This window comes from Bos taurus, chromosome 10 (genome assembly GCF_002263795.3).
Source record: "Bos taurus isolate L1 Dominette 01449 registration number 42190680 breed Hereford chromosome 10, ARS-UCD2.0, whole genome shotgun sequence".
In the NCBI taxonomy this organism is placed as follows: Eukaryota; Metazoa; Chordata; class Mammalia; order Artiodactyla; family Bovidae; genus Bos; species Bos taurus.
Genome location: NC_037337.1, coordinates 102,830,146 through 102,857,583, shown reverse-complemented (window position 1 = coordinate 102,857,583; position 27,438 = coordinate 102,830,146). Strand labels below are relative to the sequence as shown.

Here is a 27,438-nt window from a genome sequence, read left to right as displayed (position 1 = left end):
ATAGGAATGATAACCCCAAATCTGTTATTTGCAAAGGCTGAAATTATATCCATAATCACATTTGTATTTTAAAAATATACTAATCACTCTCTTATTAAAGAACTCTTTGTACTTTCAGAAATTATCTTGGTTTTGAAAGGGAAATAATCACAGGCACCTTTATGGAAAGCTCTCCTTAGGACCCATGTTATGGGAACTCGCTACGTGGCTATAAACACATCTTTCAGGACTTTAGTAACTAGACGAAGACAATCACCACAGAGCAGTGGGAAAAGCTACTATATAAAGGAGAATTTCTAGCAAATTAACAGGAAAATTGTGAAAAGGAAAAATGAGATTACCTTTGAGACTTTAAAATAAATAATTGTAAAGAGAAAACAAGAGCAAAGTTATGGGAATAGAAAAACTGAATTCTAGTCCTGGCTGAGGCATTTAACAAACTTGATCTTGTTCCTAAACCTCTTTAGACTTCTAATTACCTTCTTGGTAGAATAGGGATAACAACTATTTTTCCTACTTCAAAGTATATTAATGGATAGGAAGGCAGCCTTTACTTCTGCAAGTCCTGTGTAAACTCAAGGAGGAATCTGTTGGTTTTACCAATTTATGCTTTACAGCAAATTTTAATACGGGGTCTTCACACTGCTTTTCATAGTACTTCTGCTTGCCTTTTTCTTACACTGTGTATCATCTGCATGAGCTAGAGCCCACTCCCAGTGTAGCTGTTCTAACCAGAATTCAAGTTCTACCAACAACTTCTTTGCATTTATCTATAAACACAATGAAATTACCTAGCCAAATCTGATATAGGAGAACAGCCACTATATATAATTATATGGTCTAATATTTTATTTCATTTTATAAAGCAGCAAAATCTGTAAATAACTCAGCAACATAAAATGACTATTAAATATAAAGATATTTATAATTTATCAAATAATTTCTAAACTCGCTCTTGAGTCAAGAAAGGACCACCTCCAAAAAGCAAGCTCTACCAAGCAAGAATGCCTTGGGGAAATAGGCAGTGAGTCTCCATTAAAATGTACAGGTTAATGCACAGGCCAAAGTGCAATTATCCTGTAAAGCATGCAAACCAGGGGAAAAAATTCTGTAATTGCTTTATTTTTTTTTTTAATTATTTTATTCAACAAACACTTATATAGTACTTACAGTATGAAAGATCCTATTCTAAGTGCTGAATAAATATTTAAATCATATAATCCACATAACAATTGTTGAGTTAGGTAACTATATTTATCCCTGTCTTACAGTTGAGGATTCTGAGGCACGAAAGTATAGGTAATTCACAAGGTCACACAGCTAGTAAGTGGCGGAGCTGCGGTTCAGAAGCAGTCTGGCTCCAGAATCCAGGGATTTGGGCCCTATGCTAGACTCCCCTCCATGGATTATACTCAGTGATATGCGCTCCATCTTCTATTTGGCAAACATGGAGCTTCTATAGGGTTAAAGATAAGAGTACACGGAATTTGTAAACATCCATATCCTTATTATAATCAAAAATGACTTAAAAAAAGATACATCCATCAGATGTGTAGTGTTTCCAGATTTCATCTTGTAGTTAACTTTTTCATTGTTGTTTCATTGGGAAAAAATGTTTATAGCAATGTAAATTAAAAAATATTTCTCTCAGTCAGGATGTTTCAGAAAACCAGGAATTAAAAATCAAACCAGGACTGTAAATACAGGAAAAACAGGCTGCACTTAATTCTGCAGGAAACACTGCAGGCAGGACTGACCCAAATGACCAACGTGCATAAACAGGCATCAGTGAGAAATCTGGACTTACTGAAAGTGAAGGCCGCTCAGTCGTGTCTGACTCTTTGCGACCCCCATGGACTATACAGTCCATGGAATTCTCCAGGCCAGAATACTGGAGTGGGTAGCCATTCCCTTCTCCAGGGGTCTTCCCAACCAAGGGATCGAACCCAGGTCTCCTGCACTGCAGGCGGATTCTTTACCAGTTGAGCCACAAGGGAAGCCCAAGAATACTGGCGTGGGTAGCCTAACCCTTCTCCAGGGAATCTTCCCAATCCAGGGATCAAACCCAGGTCTCCTGCACTGCAGGATGATTCTTTACCAGCTGAGCTAGAGATGCTGTCAAAGCCTGCATTTCATAATTAAGAATTTCAGAGACCAAAGTCGGTGTCCTTAGCTGAAGCTAGAACCTTAGTCCCACAGGTAGAATCTCAAATACAAGGGACCCAACAACAGCTTGAGGAAAAACAAAACAAAGAACCCCTGCTCCTAATCCTATGGAGAATAGAGCAGACCCCTATGGACTCTGTGGGAGAGGGAGAGGGTGGGATGATTTGGGAGAATGGCATTGAAACATGTATAATATATGAAATGAATCGCCAGTCCAGGTTTGATGCATGATACAGGATGCTCTGGGCTGGTGCACTGGGATGACCCAGAGGGATGGTACCGGGAGGGAGGTGGGAGGGGGGTTCAGGATGGGGAACATGTGTACATCCATGGCGGATTCATGTTGATGTATGGCAAAACCAATACAATATTATAAAGTAAAAATAAATAAATAAAGCTAATCAAAAAAAAAAAAAGAAGAAGTGGCAGATGGAAGGAATCAGGAACTTTAACACTGAGGAGCACCACATCTGCTCTGGAACACCTACTTCTAGAAATAAACTTCCATGAAGTCAAAAAAATAAAGTGCAAGCTTCAATTTGTGACATCTCTGCCTGCAGAGTTTTGGTGGTGGCATAGTTTCCACTTTCTTTCCAGGGTTTGGGGAAAGATGTTGTTTTAGGTATGCTGAAATATGAAACACGTTTGTCCCTAACACTTGTATATAGTGATTCCACCGTGAATGTGACCACAACATTTTAGAACTGAGAAGGACCATCTGTTTATTTTAGTTCAACACCCTTACACTGCGGATGAAGAAACGGTGGCCGAGAGGGTACAAAATACCGGAAGGAGCAGCGGCCTGACTCCTGGCCCTGCGGCTAATCGTTTTTTCCGTCTACTGCCTGCTTTGGCTTCACGTGCAGCCTGACCTGGGAACCCAACTATTATTTCTACATAGAATCTATGAATAATTCTTTTAACTACTGTAATAATAATCATTTGAAGTACATACTGTTGATAAGCCAGAGAAGAACCATAATTTTCCCTCCCCACGTTTTAGACAGTTAATACTGTATCTCAAGAATCTCTGAAACATTTTAAATGATCTGGGTTTCCAGTATATTCCTTTTTAGTCAGTTCACACAAACTTCTCCCTCTGTTTGCTGGAGCAGATGTCCTGCAAATCTCTGTCCCTGTGGTAAAGGGTCCCTGGGAAGCTGCCCTATGCTGCTGCGGCTCTCATCTAGTGAACCTCAAAACGGGGTAAAAAAAGCCAAATGGCAACCCCCTGCTCAAGTAACATTCACGTGCAGACGAGCAAGCCCCTGAAACCACCATCGCCTCCCTACGTAACTGCGGTGTCACCTCAGGTCGTCTCCTCGTGTGCACTAGAATCAGTGGACTGGTTTTGTGGTGAAGGGAAAGGCAGGGGTGGCACGAGGGCCGGCAGCTAACGTGGAAGCGGCCGTGAGGAGCAGCGGTGGGAGGCAGGAGAGCAGGGAGGCACTGGGGACAAGCGCAGCGCGCACAGAAGGCAGGAAAGCGGCAAACGAGAGTCCTGCGGCCGTCAGCAGCAAAAAGCCCTCAACCTTAGGCAGCCAAAATGTAAGAGATGATTTCCAATTATCATTGAAATAAATTGCACTAATAAAAACGTCAGAATTACCCAATGAGATGACAGAAGCTTCTATGAAAGAAAAATAGAGAATGTTTAAAGCTTAAACCAAGCAAGATTATAAGACCAGAAGTTAATGGGTTATTAACCTAGTCACAGTTGTAAGAATAAAAGCTCAATGGGACAGGCACAAAATGATCAGTTAACAATATTTACCAAGGGTCCTGTGGATGCTAAGGGCTATTGGGGGGGGCAGGGGTGGTGTGAAAATGAAGGTAGAAAATGATGCAAACAAAATAGAAGGAAAAATAAATCAAAATTCCTGCCCTCCAAGAGCTTACAGTCTAATTGGTGATTACGATATACATGCATGAGAAAGCCGTAAAACAACATTACAATAATTGCAAATAAATATAATCCAAACAAATTACAAAAGCAATGAGAAAGAAATGGTAAGATTCATGAAAAATGGATGAGACTAGAAAAATGGATGAGTACAATTTTCTCAATGATACCAAAAAGTGTTTGAGAAGTTCTCATTAATATATCCTTATACAACTATAAATCTCTTTCTATTCCCAATAACCATTCTTCTAACACTAGAATGTACTATCAAAATAATGCCTAGGTGGAAGTCAGAGTCACTAGTTCCCCTTTTTCTATCAAAAATGTAACATTCTAGGACAACTATATTTTCTTGAGTTTTACAGAGATAATTCTTGTCAGGAACCGAAATAAAATTTAATTACTTTAAAAAGAGTTATGAAAGAAATCAAGACAGGTTACATTGAAAAATACTTCATGCAATGTATTATAAAATTGAATACATCACACATTAAGTTCATAATTTTTATAAAGAGAAAAAGCTCCAGAAATACTACTAAATGATAAGCAGGCAGAAAGCAGGCCTAAGAACTTGCAATAAAGCAACATACTCTGATACGCATGCACGGGTAGGGTGCATGCACACACGTGGGTTCTGAACTTTCACTAAGTTAAAAACTCAGAAGGAACACAGTTAACAGGGAAAATATGTTGAATCTGTGTATTAAACATAAAACAGACAAATCTTCACAAAACTGTTAAGGATAAACCTTAAACCTCTCAGAAAAATTTTAAAAACAGACTTCCTCTGCTGAATCATTAGTGAAATAATCTTATCTTCAGTGTGGAAGAGACCATTCCCTTTGTGGCTGTCTGGTCAAAATCTGTACCTAGAATGATGAAATGTTTTCAGATGAGAAATGGGAATAGAATTATCTTCTGGGAGTATTTGCCTTAGGTAAAGTCTAGAGACAGTTTAAACAATTAATTTAGTGCTAAAATTTCTGAAGTGTTTGAGTTTCAAATTAACTGTAGTCACTAAAACATGTAACATAATAACTAAAAATGAAAACAATTAAAATGATCTGTTTAAAGATCTGTAAATACAACTATCACAAAATGGTTTTCAAAACAGAATTGAAAAACTGCACAGAATACCTCTCTGTATGAAGATCGTACTGCTAATAAGTGGGGAAAATTCTACACAAATTCAACCAAAAACTTGAGGAGGTGGGTGTCACGGTCACGGCACGGAGGCCAGGCCCACGCTCACCTTGCACGTCTTCCTCTCCGCCATCACCATCTTCTTCCTCATTGTAAGCCAGCTCGGCCTGCTTGTCTGCCTCATACTCACCTACGTTACCATCATCCCCATTATAATCCGCCAGTTTAGAGCCATGCTGCGGATCAACAGGGGATTCATTCTCATCAAAGAATCGGCCTGTGAAGTAGGCAGAGGATTAAATCAAGAGTGAAGAGAGAAGAAAAGAAGGGACCTATATTGGAGGTAGATCAGAAAGCAGACAAGTGAAACCTGGCAACTTTCAGGATACTGGTTATAAAAAAAAGATACATTTTCTGAAGGTTATTTAAGATAAAAGGAAATAAGAATGAAGACCGAAAATAATTTTGAGAATTTCTCCTGTGTATTAATTTCAGTACTTGCTACTTAAGGTTTGAATGTTTTCTTAAAGAAAAGGGCACAATTTTCAAAACTATTTTCCTAATAACCAACAACTTTTCTGATAGAAGTATTTGTCTAACTTAACACTTTAGGAGGAGAATCAAAAATTTTATGAGTAGATATACATATATGAAACCTGTAGTCATTTATTGTTTTATAAAATATTACTTTCCAGGAATAATTTTGATAACTTTTCTTATCAGAATAAATGAGTACCATGTAGGCTTGTAGAAACCATGCAGTTTCTTTTTGGAAAATAAGACAAACTAACATACTGGTGGGCTATCTTAAGTTTCTTCAGTGACCGTGATTCACCATAGCCATGGGTTTCCAAGGAGGTACAGCAAAGAGTAAATTATCAGAATCCCTAGTAGTGTGTGTTTTGAAAAACATCCCAAGTAATTCTGATTTATTCTTTCTCATCTCCCAAACCAGACTTCTAAAAGTCAGTGACAGAGGAAACTTAGAAAAGTTGACCTACACAAGGCTATTATATTGCACACATTCATAGTAACTAGAATCAAGAAGAGCAATAGATATAACATGTACTGTAAAAAGCTATTCAATAAATGGACATCAAAAATAAAAATGTTATGCAAACTAAGATCTGACTCCCAAACACAAGTTAAACTCTGACATTAAATTTAAGTAGCATAAAAGTAAATTTTATTCCGATCCCCAAAATATGGATATCATTAACTTACTGATGATTTAAGATTTTTAGAAATTATAAAAACTCTGTGATAGGTTTAAAATTTGGGGAATTATATTTTTAAAATTCACATTGCAATGAGACAAACTTCCTCTGCTTGGAAAGTAAGGTTAAGTTCAAACAGAAAGAATTATGGAGGTATTGGTCAATTCCACAGATGGCTCACCATGTCATCAGGCCAATATATTTCTAACTGCTGAATAGAGAGTCAATCAGAAAATATCCAAAATACGTAAACAGCTTCTATAACTCAATATCAAAACCACAAACAACCTGATTAAAAAATGAACTGAATAAACATTTTTCCGAACACATACAGATGGCCAACAGGCACATGAAGAGATGCTCAACAATGCTAATTAGGGAAATGCAAATCAAAACCACAATGAGGTGTCATCTCACACTGATCAGAATGGCTATCATAAGAAGCCTATAAATAATAAAGGCTGGAAAGGGTGTGGAGAAAAAGGGATCCTTGCACACTGCTGATGGGACTGTAGATTGGTGCAGCCACCATGGAAGTTCCATAAACAACTAAAAACAGAATGGCCACATGATCCAGCAGTTTCACTCTTGGGTGTGTATCTGAGGAAAACGCAAACACTGAGTCAAAAAGATATATGGAGCCTAATGTTCATAGCAGTATTATTTACAGTAGTCATGATATGGAAGCAACTAAGTGTCCGTCAAAGGATAAATGGATAAAGCAGATGTGGTGTATATATAAGATATATACTTAACTATAAAAAGGAAGGGATTTTTGCCATTTGCGACAACATGGATGGCCCTGGAGGACATTGTGCTTCGTGAAATAAGTCAGAGAAAGATACATACTCTGTGTTATCACTTATATGTGGAATCTAGGAATCAGAACAAACTAAAGAATATGAGAGAACAGAAACAGACGCACAGACACAGAGAGCAAATGAGTGGCCGCCAGGGGGGCAGCGCAGAGGGGAGTACAAGACAGGGGCTAAGAAGTACGGACTGTCACGAGTGCAGTGAATACGCCACGAGGGCATGCTGTCCGCCACAGGGGATACAGCCAACGTTTTATGAGAATTTCAAATGGAGTATAATCTATAAAAATTTTGGATTAGCATGTTGTACATGTGAAAATAATATAATACTGTAACAGCTATACAGCAAATAAAAAGAGTCAATCAATTTTTCTTTTAACTAAACACAGTTAAAGAACAAATCATACTCATAGGTTTTTGAGGGGAGCAGTTTACAGCAGGAAACTGAAGTAAAGGGGGCTACCAGGAGGGCACAGACGATCATCTTAAATCTATTCCAGAATAGAGCTGGGCATATACAAAAAACACGTACACTGATCAAAAGAGAGGGAGAGAAAATAGATGGATATACAAGAGTTAAGAAGGAAAAAAGAGTACCGTGAGAAACGATGCTCTTTGTGAGAAAGACAACCTGTCTTCTAATGGAAGTGATGCAAAAAAGAAAAATCTGGTATCTATTATTATCTCTTTCTCTAATGATAAAATAAAAGATGCCAACCTAAGAAGGAAAAAAGAGAGATTTACAGAAAACTATATTTTGTTTTTCTTAATATGTAATATTATGGACAAAATGCCTGGAGCACTTAAATCATCTTTATGTAATGTGAAATTGCTGTTTTAAATACATAAACATTTTAACCTGGTAGTTACCAAGTGAGTTTCTCAAGGTTTCCTCCAAGAAAATATTTTCATTTTTTAATCAGAATTATGAAATAGAGACCAAAAATTAGTCTAAAAGGTTATTGCAAAATAAGATTAATTTAAGTAATATTATCAAACATGGCATATTAATCAAAGAATTGGTCAACCTGCTCCTATTATAATATTCCAACAGGACAATTCACAAAGTCTCTTCTCTCTTTTTATTTTAAAGGTGTTTGATGTTCTGACTAGCTTGAATTCACTCATAAAATTTTCATACAACTACAGTAACACTCAAGAGATAATAAGAAAATTAATAACAAGAATGTATGACCACAATAGTAATTCATCTTATCATATATACAGTATGATAAACAACAAGAGAGGGAAAAAAAACAGAGTTAAGGGCATAAACTCGCTACTTGCCAGTCAAGTGAAAGTGAAGTCGCTCAGTCGTGTCCGACTTTTAGCCGCCCCATGGACTATAGCCTACCAGGCTCCTCTGTCCGTGGGATTCTCCAGGCAAGAATACTGGAGTGGGATGCCACTGCCTTCTCCATATAAATGTATTAATTTGTATAAATGTATAAATTATATAATTATCGGGCAATATACTTACAAAAAGTTATACAAGAAGAAATCAATGTGAGTTAAGAGCTAGAAAGGAAGGTTTCAAAAAAAGAGGCAATCAGGTTTCTGTAGTGTAATGGTTATCATGTTCACCTCGAAAGAGGCAAATATATTATACTGTGACAGAAAGAAAGAAAGGAGCATTCAAATAAGGAAGAATGAAGACAGAGTATTCAAGAGACAGTAAAGAGACTAATTTGACTGGATTTAAATTAGAAAGTAGAGGAAGTTTGGATAAGCAAATTGGGAATAATTATGGAAGACCTGTGAAGTCAGAGATTTTCAGGGGCTTCCTACACCTACCTCACGGTGCATTCCAGAGAAAGTCCTGTCTTCAGCACCGGCTCTCGCCTTGACTCTGGGAGATAGCTTCTGAGCCCTCGAGCCATGCTATTCCAGTGTGATTGGACACATTTATCCCAACAAAGTGATTTATGGTGAACGTTTGTTTTTGTTAGGTGGGAATTTTTTTAAAAAATAACTTACAAAAATCTTAAAAAGTTTCTTTGTAAAATTTTCATTTTATATGTTTACTGCTGACATATAAAAATGCAATTAACTTTTAATCCCATATCTAATAACTTTGCTAAATATATTTAATAATTTACATACTGTTTTTGAATTTTCTACATATAAAATCATCTTAATATTGGCTTATCAGTTTTATTTCTTCCTTTCTCATCTCTGTACTGTTTATTTTCCTTTCTTGTACTTTGTTTTGTTGAGCAGGACCTACTGTGAAAAGCTGGACACAAGTGACGACAGTGGTTATCCTAGTCTTCTGGATTTCAGAGGAAAGTTTCTGACAATTCACCCTGAAGTATGATGTTTGTGACAGGATCTTGGCAGATACTCTATCAGATTAAGGAAATTACCTTCTAATCCTAGTTTGCTTAGAGCTTGCTGTTTTTAACAAATACATGCTGAATTTCCTTAATACTTTGGCCACCTGATGTGAAGAGCTGACTCATCTGAAAAGACCCTGATGCTGGGAAAGATTGAGGGCAGGAGGAGAAGGGGACGACAGAGGATGAGATGGTTGAATGGCATCACTGACCTGATGGACATGAGTCTGAGTGAACTCTGGGAGTTGGTGATGGACAGGGAGGCCTGGCGTGCTTCGATTCATGGGGTCGCAAAGAATCAGACATGACTGAGCCACTGAACTGAACTGAATGATCTGTTAGGAAACCGTTCACCAAAACCACCCACCGTGGCCAGGCATGGTGATAACAGCTGGCACGAGCAGTCTCACCACCAGAAGGTCCAATAACCGAAGACTAACCGGAAGATTTGGGGAGCGGCCAAGAGAAGGGAGGTGACAACCAGTTTATACTATGTCCTGCCAACCTTCCAGAAACCCTCCTGCTAGAAACCAGCTTGACTGAAAGATGCACGCGCCATCAGGAAAGGCCCTGGATCAGACCAAATATGGGCATGGGCAAGATCATCAGCCAGAAATAACTAGAAAGCTAACAGTACCACCTAAAACCTGAGACTAAGAACCACGTGGCAGAGCACTTCTCCTGGGCTCCCTTACCCTGCTGCTCTCTGCTTGAGCTCCTCTTTCCAATAAAGTCTTTTGCTTGTCAGTGCCTGCATCTTCTCAGACCATCTGTTTCCGAGTGCTAGACACAAGCTCAGGCTTCCCAGGTGGCGCCAGTGGTAAAGCTGCTCCCTGCCAAAGCGGGAGACATTAGAGACGCGGGTGTGATTTCTGGGCGGGGCAGATCCCCTGGAGGAGGGCACGGCAACCCACTCCAGTGTTCTTGCCTGGACAGAAGAGCCTGGGGGGGTCACAAACAGTCAAGACACCGAAGCGACTTACCACAGCACAGCATATTCCAAAGAGATCAAATAATCCACTAGTGGTTAAAAAAAAAAAAAAGCGAAAATTTAGTAGTATACATATGGCCAAATAAGATAGATGATTTTCTATAAAAGAAATGATTCTCATAAGTCAAGATGGATATGCTTGAATATACACAAATAAAAACCTGCTGTGTTAAATTCAGCTAAGTTGTAGGATACAAGATCAACAAACAAAAATCAGTCATAATTGGAGAAATGTGGAGGAAAGGGAACCCTAAGCACTCCTGGTGGGAAAGTGAACTAGTGCTACCCCTGTGGCTTCATAGAAAACATTACGGAGGTTCCCAAAAATTAAAAAAATATTCTATGATCCAGCAATTCCATTTTGGGTATTTATCTGAAGAAAATGAAAACACAAACTTGAAAAGATACAAGTACCTCCATGCTGCATTAGCATTATTTACAAGAGCCAAGACACGGGGACAACCCAAGCGTCCATGGGTGAATGAATGGATAAAGAGAGTGTGGTATACATGTGTGATGAAATATTATTCAACCATAAGAAAGAATGAAATCTTGTCATCTGCAACATGATTGAAGCTTGATGGCATTATGCCAAGTCAATCAGCGCTGCTGCTGCTGCTGCTGAGTTGCTCAGTCGAGTCCGACTCTGTGTGATCCCATAGACGGCAGCCGCCAGGCTCCCCGTCCCTGGGATTCTCCAGGCAAGAGCACTGGAATGGGTTGCCATTTCCTTCTCCAATGCGTGAAAGTGAAAAGTCAAAGTGAAGTCGCTCAGTCATGTCCAACCCTCAGCGACCCCATGGACTGCAGCCCACCAGGCTCCTCCATCCATGGGATTTTCCAGGCGAGAGTAAGTACCATATAATCTCAGTAAGCACCATATATAATCACTAAGTACCATATAATCTTTCTTCTACATAGAATCTAAAAAAAAAAGTAAAACAAACAAAAATAAAAATCATAATACAAAGAACAGATTGATAGTTGGCAGAGGCTGCGGTGGGGACATAGGAGAAATGGCTGAAGGCAGGACAAAAGCAAAAAGAAAAAGTGTATTTGATGTAAAATACTCATAAAATTTTTGAATCATATTCAAAATATTGACTTAAGGATCTTTATATATGCTAATAAGTATGTTTATATACATTAATATATATGACATAGGTATATTTTATAGTATATTTAATTAAAAAAATTTTTAATAGTATATTTAAAAACAATAATTCATACCTATTATTCTAAAAGAGTGAAAATAAAATACATTCTAAATCTTTGAAATGAACCCAAATATTAGCATATTCTTAGAAATTTGCATTAAAAATTTTAAAACCAAAAGCCAAAGGAAAAAAAAAATCAGTCATATTTCTATGCATTAACAATAAACAATCTGAAAAGGAAATTAAGAGAACTTGATTTACAGTAACATAAAAAAGAATACAATGCTTAGGAATAAATTTAACCAAGGAGGCACAAGATTTGTCACTGAAAACTACAAAAATTGCTGAAAAAAATTAAGATACCCTAAATTAATGGAAAGACATCGTATCTTCATGGATTAATAGACCTAATATTGTTCAGAAGACAATCCTCCCCAAAGCAATCTACAGATTTCATACAATTCCTATTAAAATCCTAACTGTCTCTTTAGTAGAAATAAACAAGCAGATCCTAAAATTCAGATGGGATTGTCAGAGATTCCAAAAGTCAGAATAATCTTATAATGAAGGGCAAAGTTGGAAAACTCACACTTCCCAATTGCAAAACTTGCTACAAAGTGACAGTGATCACAACAGTGTGCTGGCAGCCGGGATCAGTGGGACGGAACTGCAAGTCCAGAACAAACCCAAACATGTGTCATCAGCTGAGTTTTGACAAGAATGCCAAGACTGCTCAATGGAGAAAGACGGTCTCTTCAACAAATAGTGCTGGGATACCCGTATACAGAGTATAACTGGATCCTTACCTCACGCCATATATAAACATTAACTTAAAATACACCAAAAAACCTACATATGAAAGCGGAAACCAGTGCTGTGGTGACCGTTTTGCAATGTGTACAAACGCTGAGTCATCACGTTGTACACCTGAAACTAACAGAACATGGTAAGTCAACTGTACCTCAAGTCAAAAAAAAGACCAAAAACTATACAGTCCTTAGAAGAAAACATGACCTGTGATTTGGCAAAGATTTCTTAGACACGACACCAAAAGCATGAACCACAAAAGAAAAATAGATGTATTGGACTCCATCAAAATTAACACTTCGTGCATTGCAGGACTATCAAAGTGTGAAAAGGCAAACACTAGAATGGGCAAAAGCATTTGCAAATCATATATCTGATAAAGGATCTAGTATCCAGAACATATAAATAATGCTTAAAACTCAACAGCAAAGAAAACAACCCAATTTTAAAAAGGACTTGAATAGACATTTCTCCAAATAGGATATACAAATGGCCAACAAATATATGAAACAATGATCACTGTCATCAGTCACTAGGGAAACGCAAAGGAAAGTCACAGTGAGATACGACTTCACACGTGCTAGGATGGCAACGTGAAAACAACGATAATGGAAAATATTAAGAGCTGACAAGGATGTCGAGAAACTGGACCTCTCGAGCATTGCTGAGGAACTGTAAAATGGTGCAGCTGCCGTGGAAAACAGTCTGGCAGTTCCTCATAAAGCTCAGCATAGAATTACTGATAACGGAGCGATTCTACACCTATGTATGTAACAACACTTTAAGAAATGGAAAACGAGTGTTCAACAAAAACTTGTAAATAAATGTTCAGAGCAACACTAGTCACAACAGCCAAAACGTGGGAACGATCCAAATGCCATCTATGGCTGAGGGACAAACAGACTGCATTCATACAACTGACGACAGCCAGCCGTCAGAGGGACAAAGGATCACGTGACTGAGCCTGGAAAACATTATGCTAAGAAAAAGAAGCCAGACAAAAAAGGCTACATACTGCATGACTGCATTTACATGAAATATCCAGGATAGGTGAATCCATAGTCAGAAATAAGGTCAGTTGTTGCCAAGGACAGTGGGTGTCAGCAAAAGGGGAGTGACTGTGTAATGGGCGCAGGCTCTCTTCTGTATCAATGGGCACTTTCTGGAACTAGAAAGCAGTCATGATGACTGTACAACTTTACGACTGTACTAAATACCACTGAATTGTGCACTCTGGTGAATTTTCAAATCAGATCAGTTGCTCAGTCGTGTCCGACTCTTTGTGACCCCATGAACCACAGCACACCAGGCCTCCCTGTCCATCACCAACTCCCGGAGTTCACTCAGACTCGTGTCCATCGAGTCAGTGATGCCATCCAGCCATCTCATCCTCTGGCGTCCCCTTCTCCTCCTGCCCCCAATCCCTCCAGCATCAGAGTCTTTTCCAATGAGTCAACTCTTCGCATGAGGTGGCCAAAGTAATGGAGTTTCAGCTTTAGCATCGTTCCTTCCAAAGAAATCCCAGGGCTGATCTCCTTCAGAATGGACTGGTTGGATCTCCTTGCAGTCCAAGGGACTCTCAAGAGTCTTCTCCAACACCACAGTTCAAAAGCATCAATTCTTCGGCGCTCAGCCTTCTTCACAGTCCAACTCTCACATCCATACATGACCACAGGAAAAACCATAGCCTTGACTAGACGGACCTTTGTTGGCAAAGTAATGTCTCTGCTTTTGAATGTGCTATCTAGGTTGGTCATAACTTTCCTTCCAAGGAGTAAGCGCCTGTTAATTTCATGGCTGCAGTCACCATCTGCAGTGGTTTTGGAGCCCAGAAAAATAAAGTCTGACACTGTTTCCACTGTTTCCCCATCTATTTCCCATGAAGTGGTGGGACTGGATGCCATGATCTTCGTTTTCTGAATGAAAGCCAACTTTTTCACTCTCTGCTCTCACTTTCATCAAGAGGCTTTTTAGTTCCTCTTCACTTTCTGCCATAAGGGTGGTGTCATCTGCATATCTAAGGTTATTGATATTTCTCCCGGAAATCTTGATTCCAGCTTGTGTTTCTTCCAGTCCAGCGCTTCTCATGATGTACTCTGCATATAAGTTAAATAAACAGGGTGACAATATACAGCCTTGACGTACTTCTTTTCCTATTTGGAACCAGTCTGTTGTTCCATGTCCAGTTCTAACTGTTGCTTCCTGACCTGCATACAAATTTCTCAAGAGGCAGGTCAGGTGGTCTGGTATTCCCATCTCTTTCAGAATTTCCCAGTTTATTGTGATCCACACAGTCAAAGGCTTTGACATAGTCAATAAAGCAGAAATAGATGTTTTTCTGGAACTCTTGCTTTTTCCATGATCCAGTGGATGTTGGCAATTTGATCTCTGGTTCCTCTGCCTTTTCTAAAACCAGCTTGAACATCAGGAAGTTCACGGTTCACGTATTGCTGAAGCCTGGCTTGGAGAATTTTGAGCTTTACTTTACTAGCGTGTGAGATGAGTGCAATTGTGTGGTAGTTTGAGCATTCTTTGGCATTGCCTTTCTTTGGGATTGGAATGAAAACTGACCTTTTCCAGTCCTGTGGCCATTGCTGAGTTTTCCAGATTTGCTGGCATATTGAGTGCAGCACTTTCACAGCATCATCTTTCAGGATTTGGAATAGCTCAACTGGAATTCCATCACCTCCACTAGCTTTGTTCGTAGTGATGCTTTCTAAGGCCCACTTGACTTCACATTCCAGGATGTCTGGCTCTAGGTCAGTGATCACACCATCGTGATTACCTGGGTAAACATCTCTAGTGACACTGTGAAACTGTTCTAGAGAACAATCTGGCAATTTGTAACAGGAGCTATAAAGTTAGTCAAGTACTTTGCAAATTCAGTCAGGAGATTATACTTATAAAAGAACACTCAGAGTAGAAGCAGGAAATAATTTGAAATAAAAGATAATCATAGTCATGACTGCTAACGTCAGACACTATGAACTAATTTAAAAATCAATTAAAGAGCAGAGCAAGATGAACTATTATTATTACCTAAATACAATGGAATATATGTATATATCTTTATGTGTATATGTATGTGTATATATATATTTTAATGACAACTACATAACCATTTAGTAAGTTAAAACACATGTAAGAAATAATGTCAAAGTAAATCACAAAACAGTGCTCACACTGATTTCAACTCTCTGTGTATATATTGAAAAGAATTCAGAATAAGATTTTAAAACTCTTTTAAAAAGGAATTGTAGGGAATTCCCTGGCAGTCCAGAGGTTAGGACTCTGTGCTTCCACTGCAGGGGGCATGGGATGGGCATGGGTTTGATCCCTGTTCGGCGAACTAGGAACCTGCATGCCACATAACATGGCCAAGAAAAAAACTTGTAGAAAGTAGTAATTTTCCAGTCACATCTACCCAAAGACTGGTTGGGAGGTAAGAGAGTGATAACAATTTTTACAGAATAAACTGTAAGTAGAAGAAAATCTTAAGTGATCAAATTAAGATATTTTATCTTAGTAAGATTCTGACCTTACCATACACATCTTTTTGTTGAGCTAAAAAGTTTTGAAGCCAATCCTCCAACAAGATTTGGAGGAAATATTTTTTCACTGTATTTAAAGTATTAGCCATATCCTTGTAAACACAAACAGTTTTACATAGTATTTCAGTCAAGGTACATGGATAGGCTTTAAAACATCAAGGAAGGAAAATCAATTAAATGTAAATAAACTATATGTTCATATAGATGCAGAAATACGAATAATTGTCATAAGACCGATTTTAAAATATAACTCTGTGCAGATCTCACCATACAAACAACCCGTGCACGAGTAAACGCCTAAACGCTGCTCTGAAGAGCTGCTGCCATGGAAGCCGTCCTTACAAGTAAACAAAAGCAAAGTGGAGCTCCCAGACATTCTGTGTGTTCAGGAGTTGAGGCAGGGAGGTTTAAACAGCAGAGGCAGTGCAAAGTACAGTTTAGGAGAGCCGGCCGGTTCCTAATTCTGTCAACTACCAAAATGTTTTCTTCTACAACTTGAAAATCTACCAATTAGAGGGTTATGCAAATAAACAGATATTTCCACTTATCATAATCAATATCTCTGAAACAATTAAGCAGTCAAACCTTATTACCCAGTACTATGAATCTGTTCCATTTTTTTTCAATTCCCTCCTAAAACCTAAATGAAGCAAATTGCAACTGGAAGGAACGGAAAAGCAAGCAGCACTGAGCCTTCTACCACGCAGTCTTTATTACTTCCAGAACCCATTTTTCAAATCTTGATCTTCCCTCTCTTCTAATCAAAGTTTCATTTACTAGTTTAACAAAATATTATCTTTTCTCACTTCTCAAAAAATTTTCACATTCGTAAGAACTGATAGCATTTTAAAAAATCAACTCACCTAAATTTATTTTTAATGGAGAACAAAAGAAGCTTTTGAATGTGTTCTTTAGAATATGTAAAATCTACTTTTCTTTAAAATTTTACCACCATTATACTTTCTCTTTATATGTGTAAAACTTTACTATATATTCATTTGTTAGAGATTATAATAATGAAGATGCAAATTGAGCCTTGTAAATAAATATATTTAAAGAAATCTTTTCAGCATAATACTTATCAACTGATTCTTACTTTGCTTCAATTTATGGAAATCACCAGCTCGATCCTTAGTAGCCTGCTTTAGAACTTCTGCTTGAATTCTGGGTTCATTCTCCAAGTTAGGGCCTGGAATTAAACGCTGAAGAGGATTGGAAGGATTCTGTTTTGAAGTTCTAGAGTTTCCATTGTGGTTTATATGAGAATCTAAGGCAAAAATAATCAAATTAAGGTCATATTTTGCATAAAAATTTCATAAGACCTACTTGAGAAAAGTAAGACACACTGTTATCTGATACTGGGTTAGCAGGTAGGTTTTTTTTTTTTAAGCTTTATTTTATTTCTTTAATCAAAGCTTATAACCAATGTGATTTTAGTTGTGTGATGTTTACTGACCATTCCCAGGTAGAAATCTTTAGTGCTGATTATAAACTCATTCGCCAACTGTATACATTGTTTCTCAGTCACTCACTCTCTGAGACCTCAGGGACCAACGGAAAGGCAGCGATATCTGTATCTTCCCTCCAAATTCCAAATAGCTGTCAGAAATCTCCAAAATCCATAAGGCTTTTAGAACTTCTATTCTCAAAGCCATTTTCATCTACACAGTGACACACTCCTGATTCTTATTAGTATCTCCTGGATATATCTTTTCTTTCCTTCACTTCTCTTTTTAACTCATCAAATAATTGATTTAGATCTTTATTACAATGAATTTTATTCATATCAATTCTCATTTTAGGGGAACATTCCTGTAAAACTAAGTATTCAGTAGAAAACAAATAGAAAAGTAGAGAGTAGGGAGCTGAATATAGATGGATCTCTTAACTTTAGAAGGCCTCTGGGAGACACGCTTGAACACATTCTGAAGAAGGTACATGCACGCACACCAGGAGTGTTGAAAGGGAAGGCAGTCCAGAGCGGCAGGACAGACAACTCTTCTGCTCTTAATAGTCCATTAGACAAAGTTAATTTTATAATGATTTCTCCCTGAGCTTTTATCAGTCATTTGACAATACATAATGTTAACTAGAAGAATGAATGATACTTCACTGTGCTCCTGAATGACATGTTTTATTCCCTATATAACAATATGTAACCAGTACACTGATTTTCAAATGGAATTTTAAGAATAAGACTTCATACCTGGAACCATATTTGGGGAGAGAGGTTGTCCAGTTGGAAGATGGGAGATTACTTGATGACTTTCATATTGAGAAAAGGAAACAGGGGGTTTCTTTAAAGCTAAAAGAAAAAAAAAAAAAAAGAGAGAGATCCATATTATTCCCAGTAATATTATGGTTTATAAAACCAACCACCATGAATGTATTTACACTGCATTAATCCTATGATGCTTATTCTAATTTTGTAATCCTTATAGTTGGTATATTAACAATTTATGGTTACTAATTGGAATATTGTACCATCCATAACAGATTTTGGTGATCAATAAATCTGACCAGAATACAAGACAGGAAATCTGTCTTGTTCACCACTACCTTCTCAATACCTAGAATAGTGCCTGGCATATAACAGGAGCTCAATTAAAATTTGATGAATGAATAAATAAATGAGTCTCTTCAGATATAGTGAAAACTTGTTGGGATTCTCTTCTCCTGTAAGAAATGAAGGCAACAGGCAAACAGGTTAATTTTCACTCATTGCACCACAACCTTGGGCAGCTTAATGTGACAGAAAGGCAGAGAACAAGATGAAAACTACAGAGAAGGGAAACAGATAAAGAGGGGAGAACTGAAAGTCATCTATGAACACCCAGACGTTCAAGCTGGACTTAGGAAAGGCAGAGGAACAAGAGACCAAATTGCCAACATCTGTTGGATCATTGAGAAAGCAAGAGAGTTCCAAAAAACCATCTACTTCTGCTTATTGACTACACCAAAGCCTTTGACTGTGTGGATCACAATAAACTGTGGAAAATTCTGAAAGAGATGGGAGTACCAGACCACCTGACCTGCCTCCTGAGAAAGCTGTATGCAGTTCAAGAAGCAACAATTAGAACTGGACATGGAACAACAGACTGGTTCCAAATTGGGAAAGGAGTACGTCAAGGCTGTATATTGTCAGCCTGCTTATTTAACTTATATGCTGAGTACATCATGTGAAATGCTGGGCTGGATGAAGCACAAGCTGGAATCGAGACTGTTGGGAGAAATATCAATAACCTCAGATATGCAGATGACACCACCCTTATAGCAGAAAGCGAAGAAATAGAGCCTCTTGATTAAAGTGAAAGAGGAGAGTGAAAAAGTTGGCTTAAAACTCAACATTCAGAAAACTAAGATCATGGCATCTGGTCCCATCACTTGATGGAAAACAGATGGGGAAACAGTGACAGACTTTATTTTCTTGGGCTCCAAAATCACTGCAGATGGTGACTGCAGCCATGAAATTAAAAGATGCTTACTCCTTGGAAGGAAAGTTATGACCAACCTAGACAGCATATTAAAAAGCAGAGACATTACTTTGCCGACAAAGCTCTGTCTAGTCAAAGCTATGGTTTTTCCAGTAGTCATGTATGGATGTGAGAGTTAGACCATAAAGAAGGCTGTGCGCCGAAGAATTGATGCTTTTGAACTGTGGTGCTAGAGAAGACTCTTGAGAGTCCCTTGGACTGCAAGGAGATCAAACCAGTCAATCCTAAAGGAAATCAGTCCAAAATGTTTATTGGAGGAACTGATGTTGAAGCCAAAACTCCAATACTTTGGCCACCTGATGCGAAGAACTGACTCATTGGAAAAGACACCAATGCTGGGAAAGACTGAAGGTGGGAAGAGAAGGGGATGACAGAGGATGAGATGGTTGGATGGCATCACCGACTCAATGGACATTAGTTTGGGTAAACTCCGGGAGCTGGTGATGGACAGGGAGTTCTGGCGTGCTGTAGTCCATGGGATCGCAAAGAGTCGGACACGACTGAGAGACTGAACTGAACTGATCTATAAGATACAGTTATGGCCCATTTTATTCTTCTAAAACTTTGGTGTGGCAGATACGATGCTTCATGACCCTATTTCATTATATTTTTCCTAGGCATAGAGGAAGATTAGCCTTCCTTATGGTTACGGGCCATGAAACTGGGTTCCAGTCATGAGAACGTAAGTGAAATTGAATGTGCCTCTTCTAAGTGTGCCAATAAAATCTCCTGTGCAAATCAACTACAATCTCTCTTCCCTTCTGCCACAAATTAGGAGGCTACCTACGAAAATGGTGGCATCAAATAATGTAAGGAGACATAGCTTGGAGGAGAGCTGCAACGAGAGTCATCCAACCTGCATCAGACTGCAAAGTGAACATTTACATAAACAAAACTTTATTGCTTTAAGCAACTGCAATTTGGACATTATTTGTTAATACACCACTGCCTTGTCAATCCCATCTAGTATGCTTGGGTTATTTTTATAATCCTCAAAGTTTGTTTCAGTGACTGTATTTCATCATTTTTTTCATTATTTATTGTGTATTTATTATTATATAGATTTCCAAATTTAAGGGCCCAAGAAGCTTAAAATGCACCCTAATACAGCAACCCATTCAAAGTTACAGAAAGCTGAGGTTTTCTGTATCTCACTGGCTGCCCTTTCCTTGTTTGTATTCCCAGCTGCAATGCTCAACACCCACATCTGTACATAAGGCAACTGAGCAGCTGACACCTTTAAAGAGCAGTACTTTGAAGGCCTAACAACACAATTTTGACTTGCTAACTGCCTCTGAGGACACTAAGCATCTAGTAGATATACTGGGAGGAGGAGTCAGTCACAATCTGCAAATCTGTCGATCAGTGCTGGACCCCAGCTGGCCTCAGTACTATATAAAACAAAGACAAAAGAGGTACTTTCAAGATTAAACAAGAAGTGATCATACATGTTACATGTTCTTAGGTTATGCAATAATCCCTCCTGCTCAAGAGCAAGCTGACTATTTGGAGGAGAAACTATGCAAATTTACATAGGTAGAAAGAGCTGGATTCAAAAGAGCCTTTACATATGGATTTGATACCTGGTTGGGCAACTCTGCGGTGCAGCGCAGCCCAAAAACAAAACCCAGCCTTTATACACCATCCCCATCCGCCAGTGTTCAGAACCGATAGACAGGCGTATCTGCGGGTACTGCCTGTTCACCTCCACACCACTGCAATAAAGCGATTACAGCAATAAAGCGAGTCACATGCAGTTTTTTGGTTTCCTAGGACGTATAAAAGCTATGTTTACATGATACAGTAGTCTATTAAATGTTCAGTTGTGTTATGTCTAAAAAAATCAATGTACACACCTTAATTTTATTTATTTTTGTTGGCATTTTTTTTTTAATTTATTTATTTACACACCTTAATTTTAAAACACTTCATTGCTAAAAAACATTAACCGTTACCTGAGCCTTGAGCAAGTTGTAATCTTTTTGCTGGTACAGGGTTTGAAATATTGCAAGAGTTACCAAAATGCGACACAGAGACATGAAGTGAGCAAATGCTGTCGGGAAAATGGCACTCACAGATTTGCTTGACACAGGGTTGCCACAAACATTCAATTTGTAAAAAACACAATCTGTGAAGTGCAGTAAAGCTAAGCACACTAAAACATGGCTTGTCTGTACTAGAAACCACACAGTCATCCCTCGGTATCCGCGGGGGACTAGCTCAGGACACCCCTACCCCACGCTCAAGTCCCTGAGTTCTCTTTATCCACGGCCCTCTATCGGAGGGTTCACACGACCAGAGTGTAGGCAGCACACAATCCCGGGCAGGGTGGCTCCATCGACGAGGAGTCCAAGGACACAACTGTGGTCCTATGGAGCCTTGTGAGTGTGATGCGAATACTACATTTCCATAAAAGTTCAGAAAAGTAGAGAAGCAGGAAGAGATGTAAAATGAGCTGCAATTCCCCCACTTAAAGATAAGCACTGCTACCCTTTCAAGATTATCTGTTTAGTTTTTTCCTGTACATTACACAATATACCTTAAAATTATGATACTATTAAATATACTATTTTATAATTGGGTTGTTTAATATTTTATACATATTTTTCTGTGCCATCTCAATTTCTTCTATAGCATTCCTAAATGGTATCATAGTACTGAATCAAAACTTCCAACTTCACAGGTTTGACTTGAAAGATCTGGGTCAAGGATTGCCACAGTACTTCACAGGGCCATCTGCATCAGTAAGCTAATTGGTGGACAGACTTTTTACTACTGAGGAAAAAGTAATGTGCGTTCTGTAAATACTTTGGGTTCTATGCTTTTGCTTTGACTTTTTTTGCTCTCCTAGAAAAGTTCCTTCAAAAAAACACTCTAGTCTTGCTTTTTTTAGGGGAAAGGTGATTTATTTACACCCAAGACAAGATAGAGGCTTTCCCAGGAGCCAGAACTAATAGCTACAGTTAGTGGTACCAAAAAAAAGTGAAGATCCAAAAAATTACTAGTGGACCTGGACTACTAATCTTGCTCTGCAGTTTTGTATAGAGTTTCAGATATTTTTTCTACACATATACAAGTATCTAATTGTAATCACAAAAATGAGATTCTATTGTACTTGCTCCCTTGTAACCTGCTTTTTTTCATGAAAAAAAAAAATCATAGATATATTGGGAATTCCCTGGCAGCCCAGTAGCCAGGACTCCACACTTCCACTGCCGAGGGCCCAGGGTCAGTCCCTGGTTGGGGAACTAAGACCGCACAAGCTACACAGTGCGGCCAAAAGCAAGCATGGTCAGACGCTAGTTAGACCAGTCAGCAGCATTTGTCCAGGACTATACACCACAGTTTATGGACAGAACACATTTACTGACCTAATAAGCTTATCTGTAACATTTATATGGTTTTAAATTTATCATGATGAATAATTTTATGGTGAGCATTCTTGTAACTAGATAGAGTAAATTCTTAGCTTCCCTGGTGGCTCAGAGGATAAAGCGTCTGCCTGCAATACAGGAGACCCAGGTTCAATCCCTGGATTGGGAAGATCCCCTGGAGAAGGAAATGGCAACCCACTCTGGTATTCTTGCTTGGAAAATCCCATGGATGGAGAAGCCTGGTAGGCTATGGTCCATGGGGTCACAAAGAGTCAGACACGACTGAGCGAGTTCACTCCCACTAAGCACTAGGTTGATGACTATGTGCACTTCTTTAAAAAATTAAGAAAAACTAAATAAATGTGAGCTTGAAATAAATGTGAGCTAAAGTATGGGGAAAAAATCAGACATTGAAAGACTGAAAAGAATTACATATAATATTAAAGTTATTTGTACATTACGATCCTTGGAGAAGGGAACGGCTACCCACTCCAGTATTCTGGCCTGGAGAATTCCACGGACTGTATGGTATGGGGTGGCAGAGTCAGACACGACTGAGCGACTTTTACTTCACTTCATATATTACGATGTATTTTACCCAGGACCTCTCCACAGGGGACCACAAAGAGCCAGGGGAAAATACAGAAGGCAAGAGAGCACTGCTGCCACCAGGTAATGCCATTACTACACTGCTAAATATACATCACTGAGAAGACCATTATCAAGGAAGATTACCAAAGATAAACAGAAGCAAAGAGGAACTAAACAGCCTCTTGATGAAAGTGAAAGAGGAGAGTGGAAACAGTTGGCTTAATACTCAACATTCAAAGAACTAAGATCATGGCATCCAGTCCCTTCACTGCATGGCAAAGAGAGGAGGAAACAGTGGAAATGGTGACAAACTACTTCTGGGCTCCAAAGTCACTGCAGACGGTGACGCAGCCATGGACTAGGACACTTACTCCTTGGAAGGAAAGCTATGACCAACCTACATAGCGTATTCAAAAGCAGAGGCATTACTCTGCCCACAAAGGTCCGTCTAGTCAAAGCTATGGTTTTTCCAGTAGTCACGTATGGATGTGAAAGTTGGACTATAAAGAAGACTGAGCACCAAAGAACTGATGCTTTTGAACTGTGGTGTTGGAAAAGACTCTTGAGAGTCCCTTGGACTGAAGGGAGATCAAACCAGTCCATCCTAAAGGAAATCAGTCCTGAATATTTATTGGAGGGACTGATGCTGAGGCTGAAGTTCTAATATTTTGACCACCTGATTTGAAGAGCTGACTCACTGCAAAAGACCCTGATGCTGGGAAAGACTGAAGGCAGGACGAGAAGGGGACAACAGAGGATGAGATGGTTGGATGGCATCACCGACTCAGTGGAGATGAGTTTAAGCAAACTCCAGGAGATGGTGAAGGGAGGGGAGCCTGGCATGCTGCAGTCCATGGGGTCACAAAGAGTCAGACATGACTGAGTGACTGAACAACATAAAAATGATAAAACTTGTTTAACCATAAAGACAGGATACAAAGCCCCTAGAGCAGATAGCTTTTATCCTACCACTATGATACTGGGTTTTGTATTTTTTTTAATAAAGGAGAGCTATTGATTTGGAAATTCAATCATTCAACAATAGTTATTAAGTGTCTACTATATGCAGGGTCTCCCTGGTGGCTCAGTGGTAAAGAATCCCCCTACCAATGCAGAAGATGCAGGTTCAATCCCTGGGTTAGGAAGATCCCCTGGAGAAGGAAATGGCAACCCACTTCAGTATTCTTGCCTGGGAAATCCCATGGACAGAGGACCCTGGCTGGCTACAGTCCATGGGGTTGTAGAAGAGCTGGAATGACTTAGTGGTAGACAAAACAGACCAAGTTATAAAACAACAAATGAATTAATAAGTATCTATAGCAATAGATAATGCAAATGTCAGAGTAAAAATGTTATGCATGAAGTAAAATAGGGACATGTGATAAAGGGATATGTAATGACGACCCTATATGCAAGGCAGCAAAAGACACACAGATGCAAAGAACAGACTTCTGGACTCTGTGGGAGACAGCGACGGTGCGATGATCTGAGAGAAAGCACCGAAACATGTATATTACCATGTGCAAAATCGATGACCAGTGCAAGTTCTATGCCTGAAGCAGGACGCTCAAAACCGGCGCTCTGGACAACCGCAAGACGGGGTGCGGGGGGGAGGAGGGGCGTTCAGGACGGGGGACACATGCACCTGTGGGTGATTCACATCAACGTACGGCAAAAACCACCACAATACGGTAAAGTAATTAGCCTCCAATTAAAATAAATTCATTAATTTTTTAAAAAAGAGTAGTGGATGTTCTATTTTAGATGCTTGGTCAGGGGAGGCATTTCTGAAGACCTCTTTGGGCAGAGGTGGGAGTGAAATGTGAAGACTATCTCAAGCAGAGATCAGCAAGTACAGAGGTCCTGAGACAGAAGCATGTGCAGCAGCTCTGAGGAAACGCAGGGAAAGCCCTGAGAGGAAAGCACAGCAACGAAGGCAGAGAGGAGAGCAGGGCCCGCATCAGAGCCCAGAACAGTAAACAAACGTCAGATAGGGGAGCAGGGACTGAGGGCTGGGATGAAATGGCAATTTCAAGGGAAGCAACAGCACTACTACTTATGACAAGAGTAGCTCCCATTTTCTGAAAGCTTAGTGTGAATCAGGCTCTAATCTCATGTCGCTCTCAGAGCCACGTGAGGCAGGTAGTGCCTTTCACAGATGAGGGACGGAAACTCAGGACAGCAGAGATGAGACACACCTCCTACTTGACTTAAAAATTCAAAGCAGTCATTTCTGGAGAACCTGGCTGATAAGCTTACCAAGTAAGTAAGTGAAGTCGCTCAGTCGTGTCTGACTCTTTGCAACCCCATGGACTGTAGCCCACCAGGCTTCTCTGTCCATGGGGTTCTCCAGGCAAGAATCCTGGAGTGAGTTGCCATTTCCTTCTCCAGGGGATCTTCCCAACCCAGGGATCGAACCCAGGTCTCCCACATTGCAGGCAGACACTTTAACCTCTGAGCCACCAGGGAAGCCCAAATAGGAATAGGAAAAAAAAATTAACAGGAAGTTTAGGGTTAATCCTCCTCGACTTCTCTGCTAGCTCTCAGCTGCAGCCTCTACTGGGAGAGTCAAAAAGAAACTGGCTTTGCTTTTCACTCTCATTTTCTTATTTCAATGGCAGAGCAACAATCTTTCTCGTCTCCTGACTGACAGGCTTCACAGGCCAGTGCCTGTGACTCCGCAGGAGGAAGGGCGCTAGGAGGCAGTGGAGCTCAGCTCTAGCAACACCACAGTGTTACAGCGATCACCCTGACACGGGCGTCCCCGCGGCTCAGGGGCAGAGAATCTGCCTACCAGTGCAGAAGACGCGAGTTGGATCCCTGGGTTGGGAAGATCCCCTGGAGAAGGAAATGGCAACCCCCTCCAGGATTCTTGCCTGGGAAATCCCATGGACAGAGGAGCCTGGTGGGCTACAGTCCATGGAGTCGCAAAAGAGTTGGACACGACTGAGTAACTAATACAACAACCCTGAATATACTGAATACAGGGATGGGACCCAGGAAGTCGTATCTATTAATGGTTCCAAAGGTGGTTCTGTTGCACAACTAAGAGAATAAAAGAAGCATAAAAAGCATGGGCTCTGGAGTTAGACCAGGGTTCAAATCATGGCTCTATAATTTATTAACTGTAAGACTCAAGTGCCTAGTTTCTTAAAGCTTGAGGTTTCATCTGAAAAAAAGGAATAATGCTATTTGCCCTACATGATTAAAGTGAAGGATAAGTCAGAGTATTTGCTAGTATATTATGACAGATGCCTAGAAAATAGGTGTTCAACATATGCTAAGTATTTAGAGTTGTCAAAGTTAAGCTTTATCATTAAAATGAAAAAAAGAATTCGAGATTCAAGTTGAAGGAAACAAAAACATTTAAATGTAAAACTATCATCCCTAACCAAATTATTGACCTGCTGATTACATAGCTTGCATACACTTAGGAATCTTGATGAATGTTTACTTATAGTAATGTTTTTGGAACTTCAAGAAACTCTGATCAATAATTACCCATTAAAATAGTAATTCTGAAGCATGAACATTAAATACAAAACACTGATGTAACATCCTTATCTTGTTCTCTGTACATGAACAGATATAACATGCCTATAACTGCTGAAATATTGGCCAGTGAGGCCATCTCAGCCCTCTAAGAAACATACGTACATGTCTACAGAGACTAATAAAATGATGTTCTCATATGGCTCTGCAGACCTGGCCTATGAACTGAAATTCTTTCACATTGAAAAATCCATTTATACAATTTTAAAAAGTAATATGAATTTCAATCTCAAAAACGACAGAATGATCTCTGTTCGTTTCCAAGGCAAATCATTCAATATCACAGTAATCCAAGTCTATGCCCCGACCAGTAACGCTGAAGAAGCTGAAGTTGAACAGCT

At 39.3% G+C, this 27,438-nt stretch overlaps 1 protein-coding gene across 2 annotated transcripts in view; it reads right to left on the bottom strand.

The window, feature by feature from the left end:
• The window catches only part of GOLM2 (golgi membrane protein 2), an 88,505-nt gene that overhangs the window by 3,671 nt on the left and 57,396 nt on the right, over positions 1–27,438 (bottom strand). The window contains exons 7-9 of one of the 2 annotated variants that reach the window (XM_005212214.5): positions 18,293–18,391; positions 17,183–17,353; positions 5,322–5,489 (exon numbers count right to left, since the gene is read on the bottom strand). In XM_005212214.5, the coding sequence (XP_005212271.1) occupies positions 5,322–5,489; positions 17,183–17,353; positions 18,293–18,391 (438 nt within the window). The remainder of the gene's footprint in view (positions 1–5,321; positions 5,490–17,182; positions 17,354–18,292; positions 18,392–27,438) is intronic. The other variant, NM_001081737.2, reaches the window with a different exon arrangement.